The sequence below is a fragment of the Stenella coeruleoalba genome (genome assembly GCF_951394435.1).
Source record: "Stenella coeruleoalba genome assembly, chromosome: 15".
NCBI classification, from domain to species: domain Eukaryota; kingdom Metazoa; phylum Chordata; class Mammalia; order Artiodactyla; family Delphinidae; genus Stenella; species Stenella coeruleoalba.
In genome coordinates this window covers 58,728,687-58,750,504 of record NC_137161.1, presented here as the reverse complement: position 1 = coordinate 58,750,504, position 21,818 = coordinate 58,728,687, and the positions used below count along the sequence as shown (strand labels likewise).

Sequence of the window (21,818 nt, the reverse complement as noted above, 5' to 3'; positions counted from 1 at the left end):
TCTTATCCTGAAAGTGACATTCTTAAAGTCATTGGAAAGACAAGGGATTGACTTCTTAGGCAAGGTTGACTCTGAAATTGCTTTATTTTCTCAGGTTCCTGGGTCTCACTCTTGGGAGTTTGGACCAAGCATTGGGTTTAACAATTCTCCGTGAATGAAACAGGTTCTAGGTCACTGGTTTTCCCACATAATCTCATTTGTTGTCACTGTACTCGCTTAAAGAGGGAAATCTTTTTCTAACTAGCTGCCTGTGTTCTGAGGCCCTCTGGGTGCTGATTAATACACATTAGAAATTCCATACCTTCTGTTCCCATACCTAAAATTGACTTTTTAATTATGTTGCTATTATTTTAGCAAGGATGTGATCATATTTCATAGGAAATGCCTTTATTCCTATTATGACATCTCTTAAGCCTTGTAAGTGCTGCTAGATAAGCACTAAGGCCAAAACCAGACATCCCCGCACTTTGAATTAGCTTCAGAAGCATGACTTATTAATTCAACAAACACTTGAGGATCCACTTTGTGCTACAGCTGTAAAGAGGAGTAAAACTTGTTCCTCACCATCGGGGTGCCACTAGCTAGTGTGGCCAACAGGTGGGCTTACCCACAATGTGAGTGCAGTGACACGTCTGTGACAGGCTTCGTCGGAGCACGGAGGTAGGGCGTCCGGATCAGTTCAGGGAAGACTGGAGGTGGGGAGGATTTCCCAGGAGAATGAGGGGTCAGCCTTCAGGTAAGTGTGTAAGAAACGGGAGAGTGGAAGATAGGCGGTGTTGAGAAGAGCAAAAGGAGTGCGGAGAGCTCAGAACTAAATTTAGTGCCCATTTGTAGAAACTTTGATTCCTTGAACCCGTGTATTTGAAAAATTACACCATCTTTACTTTCTGATTGTCTTGTGGTATTTTCTACCTTTTTAAAGGTGTCCTGTTTTAGTAGTGTGTATGTGTGTGTTTTGATTTTTGATCCTATTTCTTCAAGGTTTTTGGGGGGTTTTGGTTTTTTTGTTTTGTTTAAGCTGAAATGAGACTCCTAGACAAAGAACCAAAAACACTAAAATCTTAGAAACCTCTCAGGGATCACCTTCTATAATAAAGTCACAAACTTATAGTGAAACGACTCGACTCGGTGCAGACAAACCCCGTTCTGGTCTCCACTTGACCACTTGTTATGTAACACTGAGCGTGATAAGCTGATACTGGACGGAGGGCTTTACCTGGATGATCCAGTCTTCAGTGCCACTCTTTGAAGTAGAAACTGTTATTATCTCAGTGTTACTGTCTCAGGTGAGGAAGCTGAGGCTTGGAGGAGGTTGTTAACAGAATCCAGGACGCTGTGAGGCAGAACAGTGGCTCCCCAGAGATGTCCACATTCTAATCCCCAGGACCTGTGAATATGTTACATTACATGGCAAGAGAAAATTGAGGTTGCCTATGGATTTGGGTTGCTAATCAGCTGACATTGAGAAAGGGAGATTATCCTGGATTATCTGAATAGGCCCAGTGTAATCAGAACGATTCTTAAAAGTGGCATTGAGAGGCAAAGAATATTGTCAGAGTGATGCAGTATGAGAAGGACTTGTCCGGCCATTACTGGTTTTGAAACGGAAAGGGCCATAAGCCAATGCAGGTAGCCTCAAGCCAAGGAATGCAGGTAGCCTCTAAATGGTAGGAAAGGCAAGGAGATGCATTCTCCCCTAGAGCCTCCAGAAGGAACATTACCTGCTGTACCTTGATTTTAGCCCAATGAGGCCCATTTTGGACTTCGACCTCCAGAACTGTAAGATAAATTTATGTTTTTTTAAACTACTAAGTTAGTGGTAATTTGTTACAGCAGAAATAGCAACTTGATATAGTCACGTACCAGTAAATGAGGAGTGAGATAGGAATCCAGGACCACATCACTCCATCTGCCTCTGTAATCTCCGGAGGTGGGACAGGTGGCACAATATGGTGATTCCTACCTCCTGGTCTTTGCCCATGATACTGCTTAAAATGCAATGCCTTGCCCTAGTTATTATCTGCCTTCCTAATTTTTCAAGGCCTAACTGAAGTCCTCTGGGATTTGTAAATATTGCCCAGCCAGCATGATGTCTGGCACACTGTGGACATCAAGTGGAGATTTCCATCCACTGGCTCCCTTCTTGGAACTCCTGTTGCACTCGTTGGCTGTGTCTCCCACTTAGCAACCAACGTTGTTTTCTGATTTTCCCTTAGACTTTAGTAGTATCTTCCTAACAAGTAGGCAGAAACTGACTGTCCTGATCAGTCATGTTAGTGGCAGCTGTCCTGTGTGACCACAGCTCACCAGTCACCCCTTCTCACTGGTCTTCAGGTTCCCCATCTGCAGGATAAGGGAACTTTGCCCCAGTTGCCTCTAAAGGAAACTTCAGCTTGAAAATGCATTGGCCCTTGGCCTGTTTTTTTTTAGACCTGGGAGCTAAGAATTGTTTTTATATTTGTAAAGAGTTATTTAAAAAAGAAGAATATGTGACACCTATGCTAGACCCTAAGAGCAGCATAAGAGGGGATGGAGGAGGGATTTCTAAGCAGATGTGTTTCTTTTGTGAAGTCTTTGCCTCCCTGAGGGTTTTTTGTTTTTGTTTTTTTTAAAGGAATTTAATTGAAATACACACAAGGGACATATTTGAATTGATCATTTTAATATTATGCTCTGGTTAAATGAGAACAATGGTGTGAGGGTGTTAAGTTTACTGTCATGTCAGTATATAGAACAGTGCATATTTCTATAGTTTATGTTCCCCTAAAATGATGTATTTGGAACTATATTTTTCTTGCCCTCCTCTCTAACTCACAAGAAAGAAAAATCACAGCTAAGGAGTTAAATGTTTACTTAGAGTTTAGCAGTATTTTGGCATGTACCAGAATGTGCATATTGTATCTCTGGTGCCCATATGCCAGAGTTTTTTTCTAGAAAATTGCTTTGTGCTTTATATTAAGAATTTTGAGGGAGTTCCCTGGTGGTCTGGTGGTCAGGATTCAGTGCTTTCACTGCTGTGGCCCGGGTTCAATCCCTGGTTGAGGAACTGAGATCCTACAAGGCATGTGGCGCAGCCAAAAATAGAAAAAAGAAAAGAGAATTTTGACAGTATACAAATCTCAGTCAGATTTCTGTGGAAAAAAATGCAAGCAATAGCTATAGTTCATACATTGAAAACAAACATTTCTATAAACTACTGCATTTCTTTGAAGATTTTTTCATTTTAATGAATGTATTTAAAGTGTGTGAAATCATCTAGCGAATGATGATGAATCACCATGTAAATGCTGAGTAATCTTGGAGGGGCTGTTGTTATTCCTTCTTATATAATCCTGTCGTTTTCCTTTTTCTTCCTTGTCCAAAACCTTGTAAAGAAGAGTGGGAAAGCAGAAGTTAATAAAAATGGCAGAGTATAGAGTAAAATGAGAATCGTTGCCAGGGTGGAAGGTACCACAATACAGGTTTGCCTTTGGGGGTGTCACTACTTCCCAGAGTAAAGAAGTGAGAGAGGGCTTCCCTGGTGGCGCAGTGGTTGAGAGTCCGCCTGCCGATGCAGGGGACACGGGTTTGTGCCCCGGTCCGGGAGGATCCCACATGCCACAGAGCGGCTGGGCCCGTGAGCCATGGCCACTGAGCCTGCGCGTCCGGAGCCTGTGCTCCGCAACAGGAGAGGCCACAACAGTGAGAGGCCCGCGTACCGCAAAAAAAAAAAAAAAAAAAAGAAGTGAGAGAATTTTTCCCAGGGAGTAAATAACTTAGCCATGTAGATTAAAAGCCATGTGACTTAACCCAGTGGTATTCAGTTTTGAAGTATTTCATGGTTTATTTGTTAGCAGTTTCCTTTATCAGTATTTTTCTTGACCTGATATTCCATTTTGTCCTATGATCCCTGAGAGATTAGCTCACATGAAAGCCTCCTGGAGAGCAGATGGCCATTCCTGATGTAAAAATTTCCATGTTGTTCAGTTCCAGCATTTCTGCTCATTATTTCATTGTATCCTTGGGTACCTTACTTTGTAGGACACCAAGTGCTGTTTACTCTAGCCCTCTGAGAGAGAATTAATTTCAGAAGCTCGGCAGTTTATACCCAGAGTCACAAGGTTTAGAGTCCCACCTTTTCCTTTCCGAAGGAGAGAGTGGGACACATTCTTTAAAATAATCATTCTCTGCTCTTAAAAATAATCATTCACGAAAAAATCTTTGTCTTATGTTTCCTTCCCAGATAATTGTCCATTATTAAGATTTACTGGCTAATGGGCTTATTATCTTAGCCTAATCTTCTTCCTGAGTTACATGAATCTTGCTTTTTCATCATTGCCACCTTGGCACAGTCCAGTAGAACTATAAGATGAACGATGGAGGTATTTAAAAATTTCCTGGTGGCTGTGTTAAAATTTAAGAAGAAATAGGTAAAATTAATTTAATAATTTATATTTTATTTAACCCAGTGTACCCAAATTATTAGCATTTCAACATGTAATCAGCATAAAAACTATTGAGATATTTAACTTTTTTTTTTTTGAACCAAGTCTTTTATACTTAACAGCCCCATCTCAATTCAGCTGCTAAATGTTCATTGGACATACTTGATCTGTATTTAGAGTTCATAAAATTTACAGTTGAAAAAGTGATTTATATACCAAATATTTATATTGTTTCATTTTACTTATTTTATTGAAATATAGTTGATTTACAATATTATATTAGCTTCAGGTTACATACCCATGTTGTCTTAAACATACTTAAACATTTTCTGATAACTGAATTGAGTATCACTTTTAAATTAAATTAATTAAAATCAAAGTTAAAATTTAGTCCCTCGGTTGCTCATATTTCAAGTGCTCATTAGCCACATATGGTTAGTGGCTATGACATAGGACAGTGCACTCAGGGCCTAGGCCTCATTATCCAAGTATCCTGGGGAAAACAGTTATTTCCTAAGATACTGAGTCTCCTTCCTGCAGGCACATCCTTGAGTTAATGCTTCAGAGTGTCCTCCTGGTAGTCTTGGTAATCTGGTAGTTGCTGAGTGCGAATTGTGTAGCTTTGCTTCTGGCAGGACGCTTTATTATTAACTTTAAAGCACAGTTAAAAATAGATTAGTAGAAAATAATCTGAAATAAATATATATATACATATGTACATATCTGAATCACTTTGCTATACACTTGAAACATACAATATTGTAAATCAACTGTACTTCAATAAAAAGAAAAAACTATTCTCTTTTGCTAACAGAAGAAACGAATTCTTGTTCTTTCTGGAATGTTTGAGAATTTTAATATTTTGCCTCACTGAGGTCTTGCCTCAGAATGTGTTTGCTTTACCTTAATACTGAACTGAAGTTTTAATATTAAAAATTGAATTTAAAGCAGTGGTTTTCAGCAAAATGAAGTAGTCTGATATTAAAACATTAGGCAGTGGCCAAAAACAAAAAACCTGAATGCACACCAGAAAGGTCACAAGTGAGCCAGATGAATCTGAATGGAAACCAGATGGAATTTCAGATCTTTCCATTCTCGATGCATCCTTGGTGGTTGCCATGAGGTAAATGGTGACAGTGGCGTGTCGAAGGTACAAGAAGGTCAGCGGAAGCTCCACCTATGGGGGCGTGGGAAGCAGGGGTAGAGCATTCTGTTAGTGGCAGAAAAGAACCCTAGTCTCATAAAAGATAGCAAAGGGTAAACCTACAATACATGCTAAAAGTAGACAATGTTTAATGGATCAAAGAAAGGCTGTTTGTTACTCAAAGCACACAGACAGCGAATCAGCATGATAGTATTCATTCTGCTCACCCCACGTCTCATGGGGAGCCTAGTGGTGGCTGTGTGTGCAGTGGGTTGCCTTGTAGCTGAGGGACACAGGGCCAAGGACTCAGCACCTTTTGTAGCAGGCAGCAGTCTTCATGCTGTGGTCACCTTGACCTACTTAGTGTCTATGTGACCTGCTACAGAAACTGCTCAGTAACTACTGCCTTCACCCAGGTGTTCTTTCAAGATGTTGTTACATCTTGCAGGTGTCTTTCTGACACCTTGCACTGGATGGTTAATAGAGACTATAACTGGCCAATTACCTGGCTAACAGTTTATTGAGATTTTTTTTTTTCTTTATTATGTTGAGGTAGGTTTCCTCTTTGCCCACTTTCTGGAGAATTTTTATCATAAATGGGTGTTGAATTTTGTCAAAAGCTTTTTCTGCATCTATTGAGATGATCATATGGTTTTTGTTCTTCAATTTGTTAATATGGTTTATCACATTGATTGATTTGCATATATTGAAGAGTCCTTGCATCCCTGGATAAATCCCACTTGATCATGGTGTATGATCTTTTAGTATGTTGTTGGATTCTGTTTGCTAGTATTTTGTTCAGGATTTTTGCATCTATATTCATCAGTGATATTGGTCTGTAATTTTCTTTTTTTGTAGTATCTTTGTCTGGCTTTGGTATCAGGGTGATGGTGGCCTCATAGAATGATTTTGGGAGTGTTCCTTCCTCTGCAGTTTTTTGGAAGAGTTTGAGAAGGATGGGTGTTAGCTCTTCTCTAAATGTTTGATAGAATTCACCTGTGAAGCCATCTGGTCCTGGACTTTTGTTTGTTGGAAGATTTTTTATCACAGTTTCAATTTCATTACTTATGATCGGTCTCTTCATATATTCTATTTTTTCCTGGTTCAGTCTTGGAAGGTTCTACCTTTCTAAGAATTTGTCCATTTCTTCCAGGTTGTCCATTTTATTGGCATAGAGTTGCTTGTAGTAGTCTCTTAGGATGCTTTGTTTTTCTGTGGTGTCTGTTGTAACTTCTCCTTTTTCATTTCTAATTTTATTGATTTGAGTCTTCTCCTCCTTGATGAGTCTGGCTAATGGTTTATCAATTTTGTTTATCTTCTCAAAGAACCAACTTTTAGTTTTATTGATCTTTGCTATTGTTTTCTTTGTTTCTATTTCATTTATTTCTGCTCTGATCTTTATGATTTCTTTCCTTTTGCTAACTTTGGGTTTTGTTTGTTCTTCTTTCTCTAGTTCCTTTAGGTGCAAGGTTAGATTGTTTATTTGAGATTTTTTTGTTTCTTGAGGTAGGCTTGTATTGCTATAAACTTCCCTCTTAGAACTGCTTTTGCTGCATCCCATAGGTTTTGGGTCGTCGTGTCTCCATTGTCATTTGTCTCTAGGTATTTTTTGATTTCTTCAGTGATCTCTTGGTTATTTAGTAACGTATTGTTTAGCCTCCATGTGTTTGTTTTTAACGTTTTTTTCCCTGTAATTCACTTCTAGTCTCATAGCATTGTGGTCAGAAAAGATGCTTGATATGATTTCAGTTTTCTTAAATTTACTGAGGCTTGATTTGTGACCCAAGATGTGATCTATCCTGGAGAATGTTCCGTGTGCACTTGAGAAGAAAGTGTAATCTACTGTTTTTGGATGGAATGTCCTATAAATATCAATTAAATCTATCGGGTCTATTGTGTCATTTAAATCTTGTCTTTCCTTGTTAATTTTCTGTTTGGATGATCTGTCCATTGGTGTAACTGAGGTGTTATTAAAGTCCCCCACTAGTATTGTGTTACTGTCGATTTCCTCTTTTATAGCTGTTAGCAGTTGCCTTATGTATTGAAGTGCGCCTATGTTGGGGGCATATATATTTATAATTGTTATATCTTCTTCTTGGATTGATCCCTTGATCATTATGTAGTGTCCTCCCTTGTCTCTTGTAACATTCTTTATTTTAAAGTATTTTATCGGGTATGAGTATTGCTACTCCAGCTTTCTTTTGATTGCCATTTGCATGGAATATCTTTTTCCATCCCCTCACTTTCAGTCTGTATGTGCCCCTAGGTCTGAAGTGCGTCTCTTGTAGACAGCATATAAATGGGTCTTGTTTTTGTATCCATTCAGCAAGCCTGTGTCTTTTGGTTGGAGGATTTAATCCATACATGTTTAAGGTAATTATCGATATGTATATTCCTATGACCATTTTCTTAAATGTTTTGGGTTTGTTTTTGTAGGTCCTTTTCTTCTCTGTTTCCCACTTAGAGAGGTTCCTTTAGCACTTGTTGTAGAGCTGTTTTGGTGGTGCTGAACTCTCTTAGCTTTCGCTTGTCTGTAAAGCTTTTGATTTCTCCAGCGAATCTGAATGAGATCCTTGCAGGGTGGAGTAATCTTGGTTGTAGGTTCTTCCCTTTCATCACTTTAAGTATATCATGCCACTCCCTTCTGGCTTGTAGAGTTTCTGCTGAGAAAACAGCTGTTAACCTTATGGGAGTTCCCTTGTATGTTATTTGCCATTTTTCCCTTGCTGCTTTCAGTAATGTTTCTTTGTCTTTAATTTTTGCCAGTTTGATTACTGCGTGTCTCGGCATGTTTCTCCTTGGGTTTATCCTGTATGGGACTCTCTACACTTCCTGGATTTCCTTTCCCATGTTAGGGAAGTTTTCGACTATAATCTCTTCAAATATTTTCTTGGGTCCTTTCTTCTCCTTCTGGGACCCCTATAATGCGAATGTTTTTGCGTTTAATGTTGTCCCAGGGGTCTCTTAGGCTGTCTTCATTTCTTTTCATTCTTTTTTCTTTATTCTGTTCTGCAGCAGTGAATTCCACCATTCTGTCTTCCAGGTCACTTATCCGTTCTTCTGCCTGTTATTCTGCTATTGATTTCTTCTAGTGTAGTTTTCATTTCAGTTATTGTATTGTTTATCTCTGTTTGTTTGTTTTTTAATTCTTCTAGATCTTTGTTAAACATTTCTTGCATCTTCTCGATATTTGCCTCCATTCTTTTTCCGAGGTCCTGGATCATCTTTACTATCATTATTCTGAATTATTTTTCTGGAAGGTTGCCTATCTCTACTTCATTAAGTTGTTTTTCTGGGGTTTTATCTTGTTCCTTCATCTGGTACATAGCCCTCTGCCTTTTCATCTTGTCTATCTTTCTGTAAATGTGGTTTTTGTTCCACAGGCTGCAGGATTGTAGTTCTTCTGCTGTCTGTACTGTGGTGGATGAGGCTATCTAAGAGACTTGTGCAAGTTTGGAAATTTTATTATTATTTTATTGATTTATTATTATTTTTTGTGGTACGCGGGCCTCTCACTGTTGTGGCCTCTCCTGTTGCGGAGAACAGGCTCCGGACACGCAGGCTCAGTGGCCATGGCTCATGGGCCTAGCCTGCTCCACGGCATGTGGGATCTTCCTGGACCGGGGCATGAACCCATGTCCCCTGCATCTCCAGGCAGACTCTCAACCACTGCGCCACCAGGGAAGCCCATATTATTATTATTATTAACTGAATAGGATCATGCCATTGTGTTGGACCATTGTTGGGGGAGGGGAGAGTATGATTCTGAATTTATTTTTAATTATTAACACATTCAAAGACCTTAATTAAAGTAGTAAAGCTTCATTCATTTTAGGACAAAATTACTCATTTTATAAATGACAAAAGCCCCTATTGTAGAAAGCCCTGGAGCCCTGCTTAACAGAATGTTCTGGATATGGAGATGAGAAGTTTTACTTTCTTGTGTCATTTTGACACTGTAAACTTTCTCTGCTAATTCATGTACTCCTTGTACACATGGGACTGCAAACTTAAGCTGCTTCTTCCAGCAAGATTTCCACTGTATGCAGGAACTTTAAAAATGTGTGATTTTTGTAAATTTCTCTGTAAAAAATAAAATTTTGAAATTATAACATGTTTGGGCATGTTAGAATCTGCTCTGTGCAGGCGGCTGTCCATTCTTTTTTTTTTTTTTTTGCGGTACACGGGCCTCTCACTGTTGTGGCCTCTCCCGCTGCACAGCACGGGCTCCGGACGTGCAGGCTCAGCGGCCATGGCTCACGGGCCCAGCTGCTCTGCGGCATGTGGGATCTTCCCGGACTGGGGCACGAACCTGCGTCCTCTACATCGGCAGGTGGACTCTCAACCACTGCGCCCACCAGGGAAGCCCTGTCCATTCTTATTAATGCAGTTAAACAGGTTTTTGAATGAACCCTTTCAACTTTTGAGTCAAGCTGTCACTACTTATTCCTCTGCTCCAATAAATCATGTTGGTGACTTTGGCGGACTATCAAATGAGTTTCCTACTGGCTGCTTTTCCTTCACTCCTCTCTTTATTGATGCCAGTCTACCAAAATTCAGCCCTCTCCTGGAGAGTGGTGTCTTTGCTTCTACCAATTCATATCCTCTCTTGGGTCCTGCTTTTTCTTCTGACAGCTTTGGAATCTGAACTTATATGTTATGCCTTTTTTTTTTTTTTTTTTTTTTTTTCGGTATGCAGGCCTCTCACTGTTGTGGCCTCTCCCGTTGCGGAGCACAGGCTCTGGACGCGCAGGCTCAGCGGCCATGGCTCACGAGCCCAGCTGCTCCGCGGCATGTGGGATCTTCCCGGACCGGGGCACGAATCCGTGTCCCCTGCATCGGCAGGTGGACTCTCAACCACTGTGCCACCAGGGAAGCCCTATGCCATTTTTTTAAATTTAAATTTTGAACTAATTTTATGCTTGCAGAAAAGTTGGAAGAATAGAACAGGGAGTTTCCTAACGTCCTGCCTTCACTTAGCTTCCCCCATTGTTAACATATTATTTAACCATTTGTTAGGGTGCTTTTGCCAAAACTAAGAAATTAACATTGGTGCAGGATTATTAACTAAACTGCAGACGTTATTGAATTTTGCCAGTGTTTTCACTAATGACTGTTTTCTGTTCCAGGATCTGATCTGGGATCCTACATCACATTTAATTAGTCTCCTCCTATAACAATTCCTCACTCTTTCCTTGTCTCTCATGATATTGACACTTTTGAAAAATACTGGTTGTTTATTTTGTTGCTCAAATTGTTCTGGCTTTGGCCATTAGGAGCATCTTAGGTTGGCGCCTGTGTCCTTTGAACATATCCCCCTCCTTTTATGAGCACATCTTTCGTTCTGACTTGACAAGATGTTTCAGGCTCATCTTGTACTTCCTTTGCCCCAGCTCTGGGATCAGCCTCTTCTCCAATAAGCCCTGGTTTCTTTTTATTGGAGAGTGACATTTAGAAACCCAGATCTGGGTACAAGATATGCTCTTCAGTATTAGGTGTCATTACTTCTAGGCCCTTTCAGCAGAAAGAGCTAGGACATATATGTATTTATACCCACACACATGCATGCCTCCATAGTTCTATATCTGTTATCTGTGTCATAAGTCGTAAGGTTATACAAAAGTTCATAAGTTTATACTAATTTTTTCTGATTCCAGTTTAACACCGCAGAGTTTATTTTAGATTTCCCCTCTTCGTATGTAACTTTTCTCCTGCCCTGAGAAGCCTGGCTCTCATCGTCTTTAGTTTTACAGTATTCAGTCAAGATACCGTTTGCTGTTCTCTTCTGGTTCAGTTCTTTCTCCCCACTCACCACCCCTTCACTGAGGTGTGATGCATTTGCAGTACAGCTAGGTTGGTTTGTTAGTGCTTGTGTTCCCCACTGGATCCCCACACATGCTGGTTGGTATCATGATTTTAGTTTTTGCGTGTGTGAAGGCTGTGAGCTTTGCTGTGGTTCTGATACTCAGAGGAAGGTCAGGCTGCCTCACCCCTGTTCTCCAGTTCCCATTACCCACCCCCCCCCTTTGCCACCCACCCTGTAAGTAAGCCATTTCCGTCATTTCTGGTTTATTCTTTTTTTTCTTTAATATTTATTTATTTACTTATTTTTATTTGGCTGTGCCAGGGCTTACAATTGTGATGCACGGGATCTTTGTTGCGGCACGCGAGATCCAGTTCCCCGATCAGGGATTGAACCCGGGCCCCCTGCATTGGGAGCGTGGAGTCTTAGCCACTGTGCCACCAGGGAAGCCCCATTTCTGATTTCCTCTTCTTGTGTTTCTTTGGTTTTGTGCCATTTTAAACTCATCAGGTTTGTGCTAGATTGTCCAGCCGCTGTTAGGGACACAGTCACTCTCACCTCATCCTCAACAGCCACTCCTCCTCTGAGAGGAAGATGCCGCCACTGCTGGAAGATGGGCCGTGTGGTTAAGCTAGAAACTTCGTGTGTTTAGCACCTACATATTTTAACTACTTAGATATCAGTTGGTAGCATTTAAAGTTTAACTGATATTTTATTTAACGTTTGCTAATAAAGCAGAAAGGGGATAGGAAAGAATGCACCTTTTCCTACACTGTCTTATCCACCTCCTTTAACACTAGATATTTTAGTCAGTTCTTAATCACACAAATATTACATTAAATATACTCCTTGGGGGGGAAAAAGAAAGCTTCACACCTAAGGATAAAGTCCCCTTTGATCTCCATCCCCCAACACGAAGCAATTTTTATTATCCTTTCAGATTCTGTATACATTTCTAAACATACATGCCTGAAGGGGAAAACATTTTATGTGTGACGCTTTTTTCCACATAAAAGGTGTACTTTATCTTTCTTCAGCTTGCTTTTTTTTTCATATGTGTCTTAGAAAATCTATTCATGTTGTATAGATAGCCCTGCCCCACTGTTTTTAACAGCTGCAGAGTACTTCTTGGTGACTGTCCTTGCTTGTCTCTTGGTGCACATGTGTAGACACTAAGAAGTGGAGCTGTGGGGCTGCAGGCTGTGTCCCTGTCCCACTGTGGTCACTACAGCAGATGCTCTCCCAAGCGGCTGCCATTTTACCCTTTCCACCAGCTTTGCATCAGAGTACTCGTTTCTCTGCTGGTCATCAATATTTGATATTTCCTGTGTCTCAAATTTTGGGCATTTGGAAGGTGAAAAGTGGCATTTTGTTCTCATTTGCTTTCCTCTGAAATAGTGAGGTTGAGTGTATTTTTAGCCTTTTATATTTCTTTTTCTGTGATTTGACCATTTTTAACTGCTTTCTTTTTCTTACTAATTTATATGAGTTACTATATATGCTAGATTGATTCATTTAACTAATATTTATTAATCAAGAGGTCAATATGCAGATGCCCAGACACTGCTTTAGGTGCTGGGGTAACAGCAATAAACAAGGTTTCTAATTTCACAGAACTTAAGAGGAAGTTAGACCAAAGAAAATCTAAATAAATCAGTAGGATTATGTACCAGTTAATAAGTGCTATTAAAAAATTAGAGTAGGGCTTCCCTGGTGGCGCAGTGGTTGGGAGTCCACCTGCCGATGCAGGGGACACGGGTTCGTGCCCCGGTCCGGGAAGATCCCACATGCTGCGGAGTGGCTGGGCCCGTGAGCCATGGCCACTGAGCCTGCGCGTCCAGAGCCTGTGCTCTGCAGCGGGAGAGGCCACAACAGTGAGAGGCCCGCGTACCACAACAACAACAAAAAAAATTAGAGTAATGGTAGAGAGAGGACCTGAGTCAGGAGGGAGCCCCAGTTTCCCCTTCCAGACCATCCTCTGAGTGTTTTCCCAGAGGCGGGTGGTCAGGGAGGGCTTCTCAGAGAAGGTGGGGTCAGAGCTGAGATCTGAATGATGAGAAGGAATTGGCCGTGGAAGTGTCCAGACAGAACAGCATGTGCCTGGGCTTCCAGGTGGGGCTAATGAGTCGGGGGGACACGGACGGACACAGTGCAAGTGCTTGTCAGAGACAGGTGCACAGGAGTAGACATGAGGTCTGTTTCAGGAGGTTGTTTCTTCGGCTTCTCCTTTTCTGTCTAGGCTAGGTGCCCAAAAAGAGCTTTGCTCTGGGGAATTTGTGCGTCAGGATTTGATCACTGGGTTTTGTGGTTGTTTTAAGGCATAGGCTTTTTCTTTTTAATAAAGGAAAATTTTCTGTTTCAGATTACCTAGGAACAGTACGATTTGGGGTTATCACAAATAAACATCTTGCGAAACTGGTATCCTTAGTACACTCTGGAAGTGTGTATTTACATAGACATTTCAACACATCACTTGTAAGTATTTTGAAATCACGTTTATATTAGCGCAGTGGTTCTAAACCTTGTTTGGATCACAGACTTCTTTAAGAATTGGATAAAATCTATGGATACTCTCTCTAGGGGAGTGCACATGATTTTATATTGCAAACTGAGAGTCCCTACAGCCCCTCTGTAGAGCCCATGCCCCTGGTTTAGAACTCATGCATTAGAGGGCTCTTGGATTTAACATCTAGAAATTCTGTTTATATTCTTAGATTTTGATACAGCCTTGTTAGTTTTCCTTCTTGGATGAAATTGCAGCTACTCTGTTGGAGAAGTGTTACTCTGGGCCCATGTTCTCAGAGGTTAAGCTTCCTTTGGGCAATGTTCTTTCTTCATTTGTTCCATTTATCAAGAGTAGTAATGTGACATGCTTTTCTCCTTTAGCTGATGAAATGGATTTTGAAGTTCTTGTCAAGTCACAGTGAGAAGTTGTTGGCTTTCCGCCCCAGAGAGCCTCGTTTTCCATTGTTGTCTTTGTTCCCTGATTTTATTTGCTTTCTGGTGGACCAGCCCCAACTCAGCTATTTCTGAGCTTTTGACCTGTATCCTGCTTAGTGCTGTGCTTCTGCTCTGTTTATTGCTACTTCCTCAGTCTCAGCTCTGAGTTTATTTTTCTTCAGTATTTTCTCTCTCTGACTTCATTGATGGTGTCAGTGACTTACAGGTCGAGTGAAGACCAGATCTCCCGTACCCAGTGTGCCCAGCCCTTTAATCCCACACTCCCCTCGGCTCAGTGTGCAGACCTCATGCTGTTAGACCCTCCTGTGGGGCGCCCTCAGTGCCAGTCACCCTGGCTTCTGCATATCTCTGTATCCCAGATGGCTTTACTTCTCGCAGTTTATATTCCCAAAGTCAAATGTATTTCTGTGTTTTCCAGATAGAAATGTTGATTATGTTTTTTCAGACTCCTACCATCCCACTTTGGGAATCACTGCTGTGATGGTTTCTCCGACCACCCACCCACTCTCCTTGTTTCTCTGTCTAAGCTTCTTTTGACTTCATCTGCCTTTGCTATCCTTTTCCTTCATCCTTCCTTTATAGCATGCTATACAACCAACATATATCATGTTTATGTATAGTAAAGGGTACTGAGGAAGAAATTTAAAATAGACGGAGAAAAGAAGGTAGGACTGAGAATGATACTGAAAAAGATATTGGGTTTACTGCATCAGTTCCATACTTTTTAAGGTTGGTTGGTTGGTGTAGCAGCAGAATTCCTTTTAGCAAATGAAATAATACTGGGATACCAGTATTTTTAAAAAATAAAAGCAGTAGACATCTTTGTTGTAAGCCAATTTAAACCTGTATTTTGGGGAGTGTAAAATACCTCATTTTGTGGAACTCTCCAAAGCATTCTGTGGGGAGTTTTGTTTGAAACCCAGTGATTTATATCACTGGAATTTCAAAAATAATTTTATGTTGACGTACTCTTGATTATTATAGGAAAACAAAGCAAAAAATCTAGGTGTATCTCTCCTTCATTCTGTACACATAAAATGTGACCCGTGGCCTTGTACAAGTTCTAGGTTACTCATGGATTCATGCAAATATTTGTTGAGTTCCCGCTCTGTGCCAGGTGTTCTGGTCACTGGGGGTACATGTGAGCAAGGCAGATCCAAACTTCTGCCCTAACAGAGGGTCCCCAGGGACCAAGTTAAACATGATTTTACCAAGGTAAAAATTATCCTTGACTCCATCATTTCTGTTCCCTTAGAGCTCCCCTTGCGCAGGGTGGTAGAGGTCATTGTTGCCAGCAGCAGGCAAGGAGGCTTATTTGTTGATAGACGAGTCTGTCTAAAGGGAAAAAGATGAACCACATGATATGCAAGTCACCTCTTACAGCTGCTTTTGCTTTTCCGAGCTGCTTGTGAGGAAGCGCTCTGTCTGGAGAAGTAGAGCCAGGGTTTAGCTGCACAGGCAGGGACAGGTCGTGTCACTGCTCTGAGCCTCATTTTCCTCACCTGTGAAGTGTGGGGTTGAGGACGGGGCTGAGGATGTGCTTTGATCCTGCCCTGCCTTTTATCCTCTGTGCGTTTGTCCTTCCCAGGTCTTTCCCAGGGAGGTCATCAACTACACAGCTGAGAACATCTATAAGTGGGCCTTAGAAAACCGAGAGATGCTCCTTCGATGGCTGCGGCCCCACGGCGGCAAGAGTCTCCTGCTGAACAATGAACTGAAGAAGGGACCAGCACTTTTTGTATTTATACCTTTTAATCCCTTAGCCGAAAGTCATCCTTTAATAGATGAGGTAAGAGTCATAATGGTAAAAGGTGTCTCATAAGGAGTCGGAGAAACTCATTAACTTAGCCTTTTCTCATTCCGCGATCAGAGTAGTTTCCCCTAGCCGCCGAGCGGCCGCCAGGAGCAGCTGCTGCGTTTCTGTGGCGTTACTTCTTTCTCCTGTAAGTGAGCAGGAGAGCCCGTGCCTTGGGTAGGACTCACCACAGCCTCTCTGGCCACATTACTGACAGCTGCTCAGGTCTGCTGAGTCGGAGGGGACAGGGAAGGCAAACTGTGCCTCTCTGGAAAAGGACCAGATGGCTCTCTTCCTGCGGTGATGGATGCCCGGGAGAGGGGCAGAGGGGATGGTAGGGTTTAGTGTGGCAGGGTTTAGTGTGGCCTTTGGGATTCTGTTGTCGCGGGGGTTTGATCAGACTGTTGGCCCTGGCCACTCTCAGCCCAGCAGCCAGCAGCAGTGGTGGTGACCTTGGGATCCCATGTTTTTCTAAACCTTGCATGTCTCACAGAGCAGTTTTCGGAGACAACCGCCATCAGGAGTCAGCCCCTCCCTGCTGCCTTTTCTGCTTCATCTGGTGCATTCACTGTCTCTGGGTGTGAGTTTATTTTATACATGGGATTGTTCGAGGCACTTAGAGCAATAACAATCAGCCGAGAACGCCTGGGATTGCTAAATTGGATTTACTGGGAGTTTTATTTTTTCCTTCCCTCAAGGATCCCTTAATTGGCCCAAACCAATTTCAGACAGCCAGTGAATCACTGGCCAGGCTGCCTAGATGCGGCCTCTCCCAAGCCCTCCACATGAGCCTGATGGCCTGCTTTCCTGAGGGAGCCGGGAGGCAGGATTCTCCTTTCCTGAGGGAGCCGGGAGGCCAGGCCAGACCCTCACTTGGCTGCTCTGGAGCCTCTTTGTTGCAGTTAGTATCCCTGCTGGGGGCCTTCTGAGTGAGCGCTGCTCCCATGGCTTAGAGGGGGAAAGGAGAGAAGGTGAAATAGCTTTGTTTTTTCTCTGATTAGGGAGGACTTGAAGTAATAAGACTTAATTTCTTTAGAAAATCTTCACTACACAGTTATTTTATGAACTAAGACACTCTAGTATTAAGAGCCCTTAAAGCTCTTTGTAGGAAAGGTGGGGTTTTCAACCAAGGTATTAGCCATGGTTGTGGATTTTTACTTTAACTTTTAAAGTTTCCTCCTGGAGAATTCTGTCTTGTCTGGGCATGTCGGGGTTCTGGGTTGTGTGGTATTTTGTGACTGGAGCCCAGTTTCTCTGGGGGGTTGTGCTTGGATTTAGACACCTGGTGGGAGACACTTGCTTTCCAACTCTTTGTTTCTGGGTGAGTGTCTCCCCCATCTCCCTGTACTCCTCTGTCTTTGTTTATCAAGGTTTTGCCCACAGCTCCTTTCCTCCAGGCTCTTAGTGTCCCTGTGAGCTGAAGAGAGTCCCTTAATCGCAGCCTGTGGTTAAACCAGGCGGCATCTTAGTGTTATGGATTACTCAGCCAAGTGCAGTACATTTCCCTGTTCATTTCAGGCCCCTTTAGCAAACGTTTATGGAGCACTGTGCCCGGGAGCCACGGTGGAGAAAGATGGAGAAGGCAGAGCCTTGGTCTCATGGTCTCAGAGGCCTGTCTGGTAGGGGAGCAAGAACCTGCTTGTAATTCAAGGCAGAGTGTGCTCAGCCCCAGGAGGAACTGGAGGAGAGTGGGTGCTGTCCTGGGAAGCTGGGGGCTGGGCAGGAGGGAGGCAGGAGGGGGCTGTGGGAGGGATGAGTGTTTGAGACAGGCCTTCAGGGGTGGCTAGAATTGTGATGGGCTGAGAGCAACTTAAGGGAAGGAATAGCCTGAGCAAAGGCACGGGGGTGGGCAGGGGGCGACGGGTTTAGATATTAGGAAATAGGACAGGTTGTATGGTCTCCATAAAGAACTGATTGAAGAAGACCCAGAAAAAAAACGCTGGAGGAGAGGCTTTTGGGTGCTTCTTTGAGGACTCCAGGATTAATCGTAGCCGTCAAAGTCTGATAATGGAGCGCTGTCAGCAGAGCTGTGTTACCATTATTAAAGTTTTCCTAGCAGCCGTGTTCCAGAAAAGTGAGAAGTAGGAAGATGCTGAACTTGGACAGTGGTGTTGGGGATGGGAAGTGGGGCTGTGACCATGGAAAGTGTGACACAGTGACTAGAAGTAAGGAAGTCATCCTTGGGGTTGGGCAGGGTGGGAGGGGTGAACACCTCCCTTACATGAGGGTGAGTTCTAAACTCAAAGGCTCCTTGACCCCAAAAGAATTTAAGCCTTAAGCCTTATTTTTCCATTTATGCTTTTAGGCCCAACTTTGGGCAGGCGATGGAGGAGGCCTGCCTTGTCGAGAAGAGAGTGGTCATTGTAGAGTCGGGGCAGGGGAGTCAGTCAGTAAGGGACGGCCATGTGGGGACTGCCCTGTGAGGCCCAGGCCAGCACCAGGCAGCTGCTCTTCCACACATGTGCCCCACCCTGCCCCCGGGAGAGCACAGCCTGCACCGCGCACGGAGTCAGGCCCCTGACCCCAGCGTCTCCAGAGAGTCCCGGAGAGCTCATGAGACATCTCAGTGTGCTTATCAAAAGAAATTCTTAGCGCAGCCAGAAGAGACTCTGTGTGGGTTCTTAGCTTGTTTTTTTGAATTATTTTTATTATTAATTAATTTTATTTTCGGCTGCATTGGGTCTTCGTTACTGTACAGGGGCTTTCTCAAGTTGCAGCGAGTGGGCTTCTTACTGCGGTGGCTTCTCTTGTTGCGGAGCACAGGCTCTGGGCGCACGGACTTCAATAGTTGCGGCACGCAGGCTCTAGAGCGCAGGCTCAGTAGTTGTGGCGCACAGGCTTAGCTGCTCTGCGGCATGTGGGATCTTCCCGGACCAGGGCTCGAACCCGTGTCCCCTGCATTGGCAGGTGGATTCTTAACCACTGAGCCACCAGGGAAGTCCCGGGTTCTTAGCTTTCACAGCGCTGCTCTGAGGCGTCCACTGCGTACGAGTCTAGGGGACAAAGGCACCTTGTCCAGACTTACAGATTTCTCCGATTAACGAAAATGGAAGGAAGCATTTATAGTGCAAACATTTAAAGTTTTTTGCCAAATTTTCCTTATTCACATGAAATTAAATGTGACATCAAGTGATTCATATACGGGATGTAACTGGAGTGCCTTTTCAAAACTGCCTGTTATGAAAACGGAATATAACAGTAAAAACTGGTTCAGTTTATAGGAGAAAACTAAGAACTCCTCACTTTTCAGGGGCATTACTGTATAAAATATTTTCTTCACTTAAGAATATCCTTTACACGGCTGCTTTGTTTGTGAGAGACATTAAGAATGAAAGAGATGAGGAAGGAAGACCCCGTAAGGAGTTTTGCTCTCCTCAGTGTACTCCTACTTGGACTTTTCATAAAAATCCATGGCAAATACAGACGTCCCCTGGTATCCACAGTGGGGTTGGTTCCAGGCCCCCTGCAGGTACCAAAATCCAACATACTCAAGTTCCATGTGTAAAATAGCATAGTATTTGTATATAACCTATGCACATCTTCCGTATATTTTAAATCGTCTCTAAGATTACTTATGATACCTGATATAATATAAATGGTATGTAAATAGTTGCCTATGTGCAGCAAATTCAAGCTTTCTTTTCTGGCATTTTTCCCCCTGAATATTTTCGATCCATGGTTGTTTGAATTGCAGATACAGAACCTGAGGATATGGAGGGCTGACTGTACTTGAATTTTTGTGGGTTTTGGTGGGGGGGACTGGGGGTGGTAATCTATTATGTCTTTGAATATAAAGTAGTACCAGGATGGGGCATGAGGGCAGCTGGGCTATTTATGAATCACACGGGCTTGACCTTTTTAGCGTAATGTGCTGTCAGAGCCTTATCCTTTAAAAAGGGCTGAGATGTTTTTGTGTGGGGGCAAAAAACCAAAACACTGGTTTATCATCTGAAGTAACCATTTTTATGCTGAAGAACTATTCAAACAATCTGTTTTTCTGTACAAACGCATATGTCTTAAATTAACTCTGTCTATAAGTATCATATGTTATAAAATTTGGGTTTTCTTTGAAATTGGAAAAGCACTTATTAAATGGTTTTCTCACACACAAACACACACACACTCTCTTTTTTTTTTTTTTTTTGCGGTACACGGGCCTCTCACTGTTGTGGCCTCTCCCGTTGCGGAGTACAAGCTCCGGACGCACAGGCTCAGCGGCCATGGCTCACGGGCCCAGCCACTCCACGGCATGTGGGATCTTCCCGGACCGGGGCACGAACCCGTGTCCCCTGCATCGGCAGGCAGACTCCCAACCACTGCGCCACCAGGGAAGTCCCTCCCCCACACTCTTTAATGAAACAAAATCCTGAGTGACTTGACACCTTTTAACTAACCTTGGTGGGATTTAAGTTAGCACACAGTTCTATTTTAGGGAGTATAAATGCCTTTGGATTATGATGACTTGCTCATCTTTTTCATTGACCTGGGGTGGCTGTTGGGTGGTGAAAGGTACTCAGTTCGGAAATGGAAGAGCCTTGGAATGAAATGTGAATCTAAATGGCTAACACTGGTCTGAGCGTAAAGGGGTTCATCTCCCCGAGAAGCGGGAGCATGTACTTATCCTGAGATGCCCTTCGTTCACCAGCTGTTTATCGACCATTTGTTATGTTTCAGGCTCTGAGCTAGGCTGCGGGGATAGCAGGATAAATCAAACATGGTCCCTGCCCTTGGATCCTTAAGCCTGTGGGGAAGAGGGATGTCTTGACAGACAGTTGGGAGACTGTCTGGGAAGGGCTTCTGGGACTAACCCTGAAGATGTAGACTCTTCATGGGGGAGGGTGGGGGTGTTAGCTTTGTTGGAGCAGCCATCCTGGTGCAGGGTCTTGGGGAGAGTGTTGAGGTTTGTCAGATGGAGGAGGCCCCGGCCAGGCCTCTGAAGGCAAGGCATTGTGGAAGGGCCTGGCTGGTGTAAAGGTGGTGGGGTGACACCGGAAAGGCAGACTCAGGTCAGATTATGTTAGGGTTACCCTCCAGGTAATAGGGAGCCGTCGAATGTCATTTAGCAGAGGAGTCTCCTGCTTAGGGTGTATTTTTAAAAATAAGTGTTGTCAGTGTGGAGGCTCAGTTAAGGCAGGGGAGAGAAAACGGGGGCACTCTGTGACACATGAGAGCCTGAGTTGAGGCAGTGACTGTGAGGGTGCAAAGGGGGGCCGCTTCGTGATGCTGAAGTCAGAGCTGGCTGGATTGGAGGCTTGGGTGATGCAGAGGAGAAATTGAGGGTTAGCTGATTTTTCCAGTTTGTTGATGCCATTTTCTAGAAAGGGTGGTACAGGGGGAGGAAGGCGAGATGGTTGAGTATGGTTTGGAAGAGGCTGAATTCGTAGCCTCCTGTGAGGCATGAATTTATTTGGAAACATATGCTGTGAAATATTTGATCCACTTGTTAGGTGGATCAACAAGTGGATCAAATATTTGGGAAATTTTTAGACTTACTTAAGATGAAGAAAGAAGACATCGTCTCGAGGAGTTTTAAGGATGTAACGGAAAGTGCACTCAACTGGGCGTTGAGATTTAAATTCTGTTCCTGGTTCTTCGATGTGTGTTGTGGCGTGAGCCACTTCACCCCATCACGGGGTAGACTGACATCTCCCTGTAAGACCCCTTCCGTCTCTGAACAGGCGGTTCAGTATT

The 21,818-nt window shown here is 43.1% G+C and overlaps 1 protein-coding gene across 6 annotated transcripts in view; it reads left to right on the top strand.

Moving 5' to 3' along the window:
* The window catches only part of TXNDC11 (thioredoxin domain containing 11), a 66,149-nt gene that overhangs the window by 31,452 nt on the left and 12,879 nt on the right, over positions 1-21,818 (top strand). For 5 of the 6 annotated variants that reach the window (XM_079944783.1, XM_079944788.1, XM_079944785.1 and 2 more), the window contains 2 exons: positions 13,734-13,846; positions 15,921-16,121. In XM_079944783.1, the coding sequence (XP_079800909.1) occupies positions 13,734-13,846; positions 15,921-16,121 (314 nt within the window). The remainder of the gene's footprint in view (positions 1-13,733; positions 13,847-15,920; positions 16,122-21,818) is intronic. The other variant, XM_079944787.1, reaches the window with a different exon arrangement.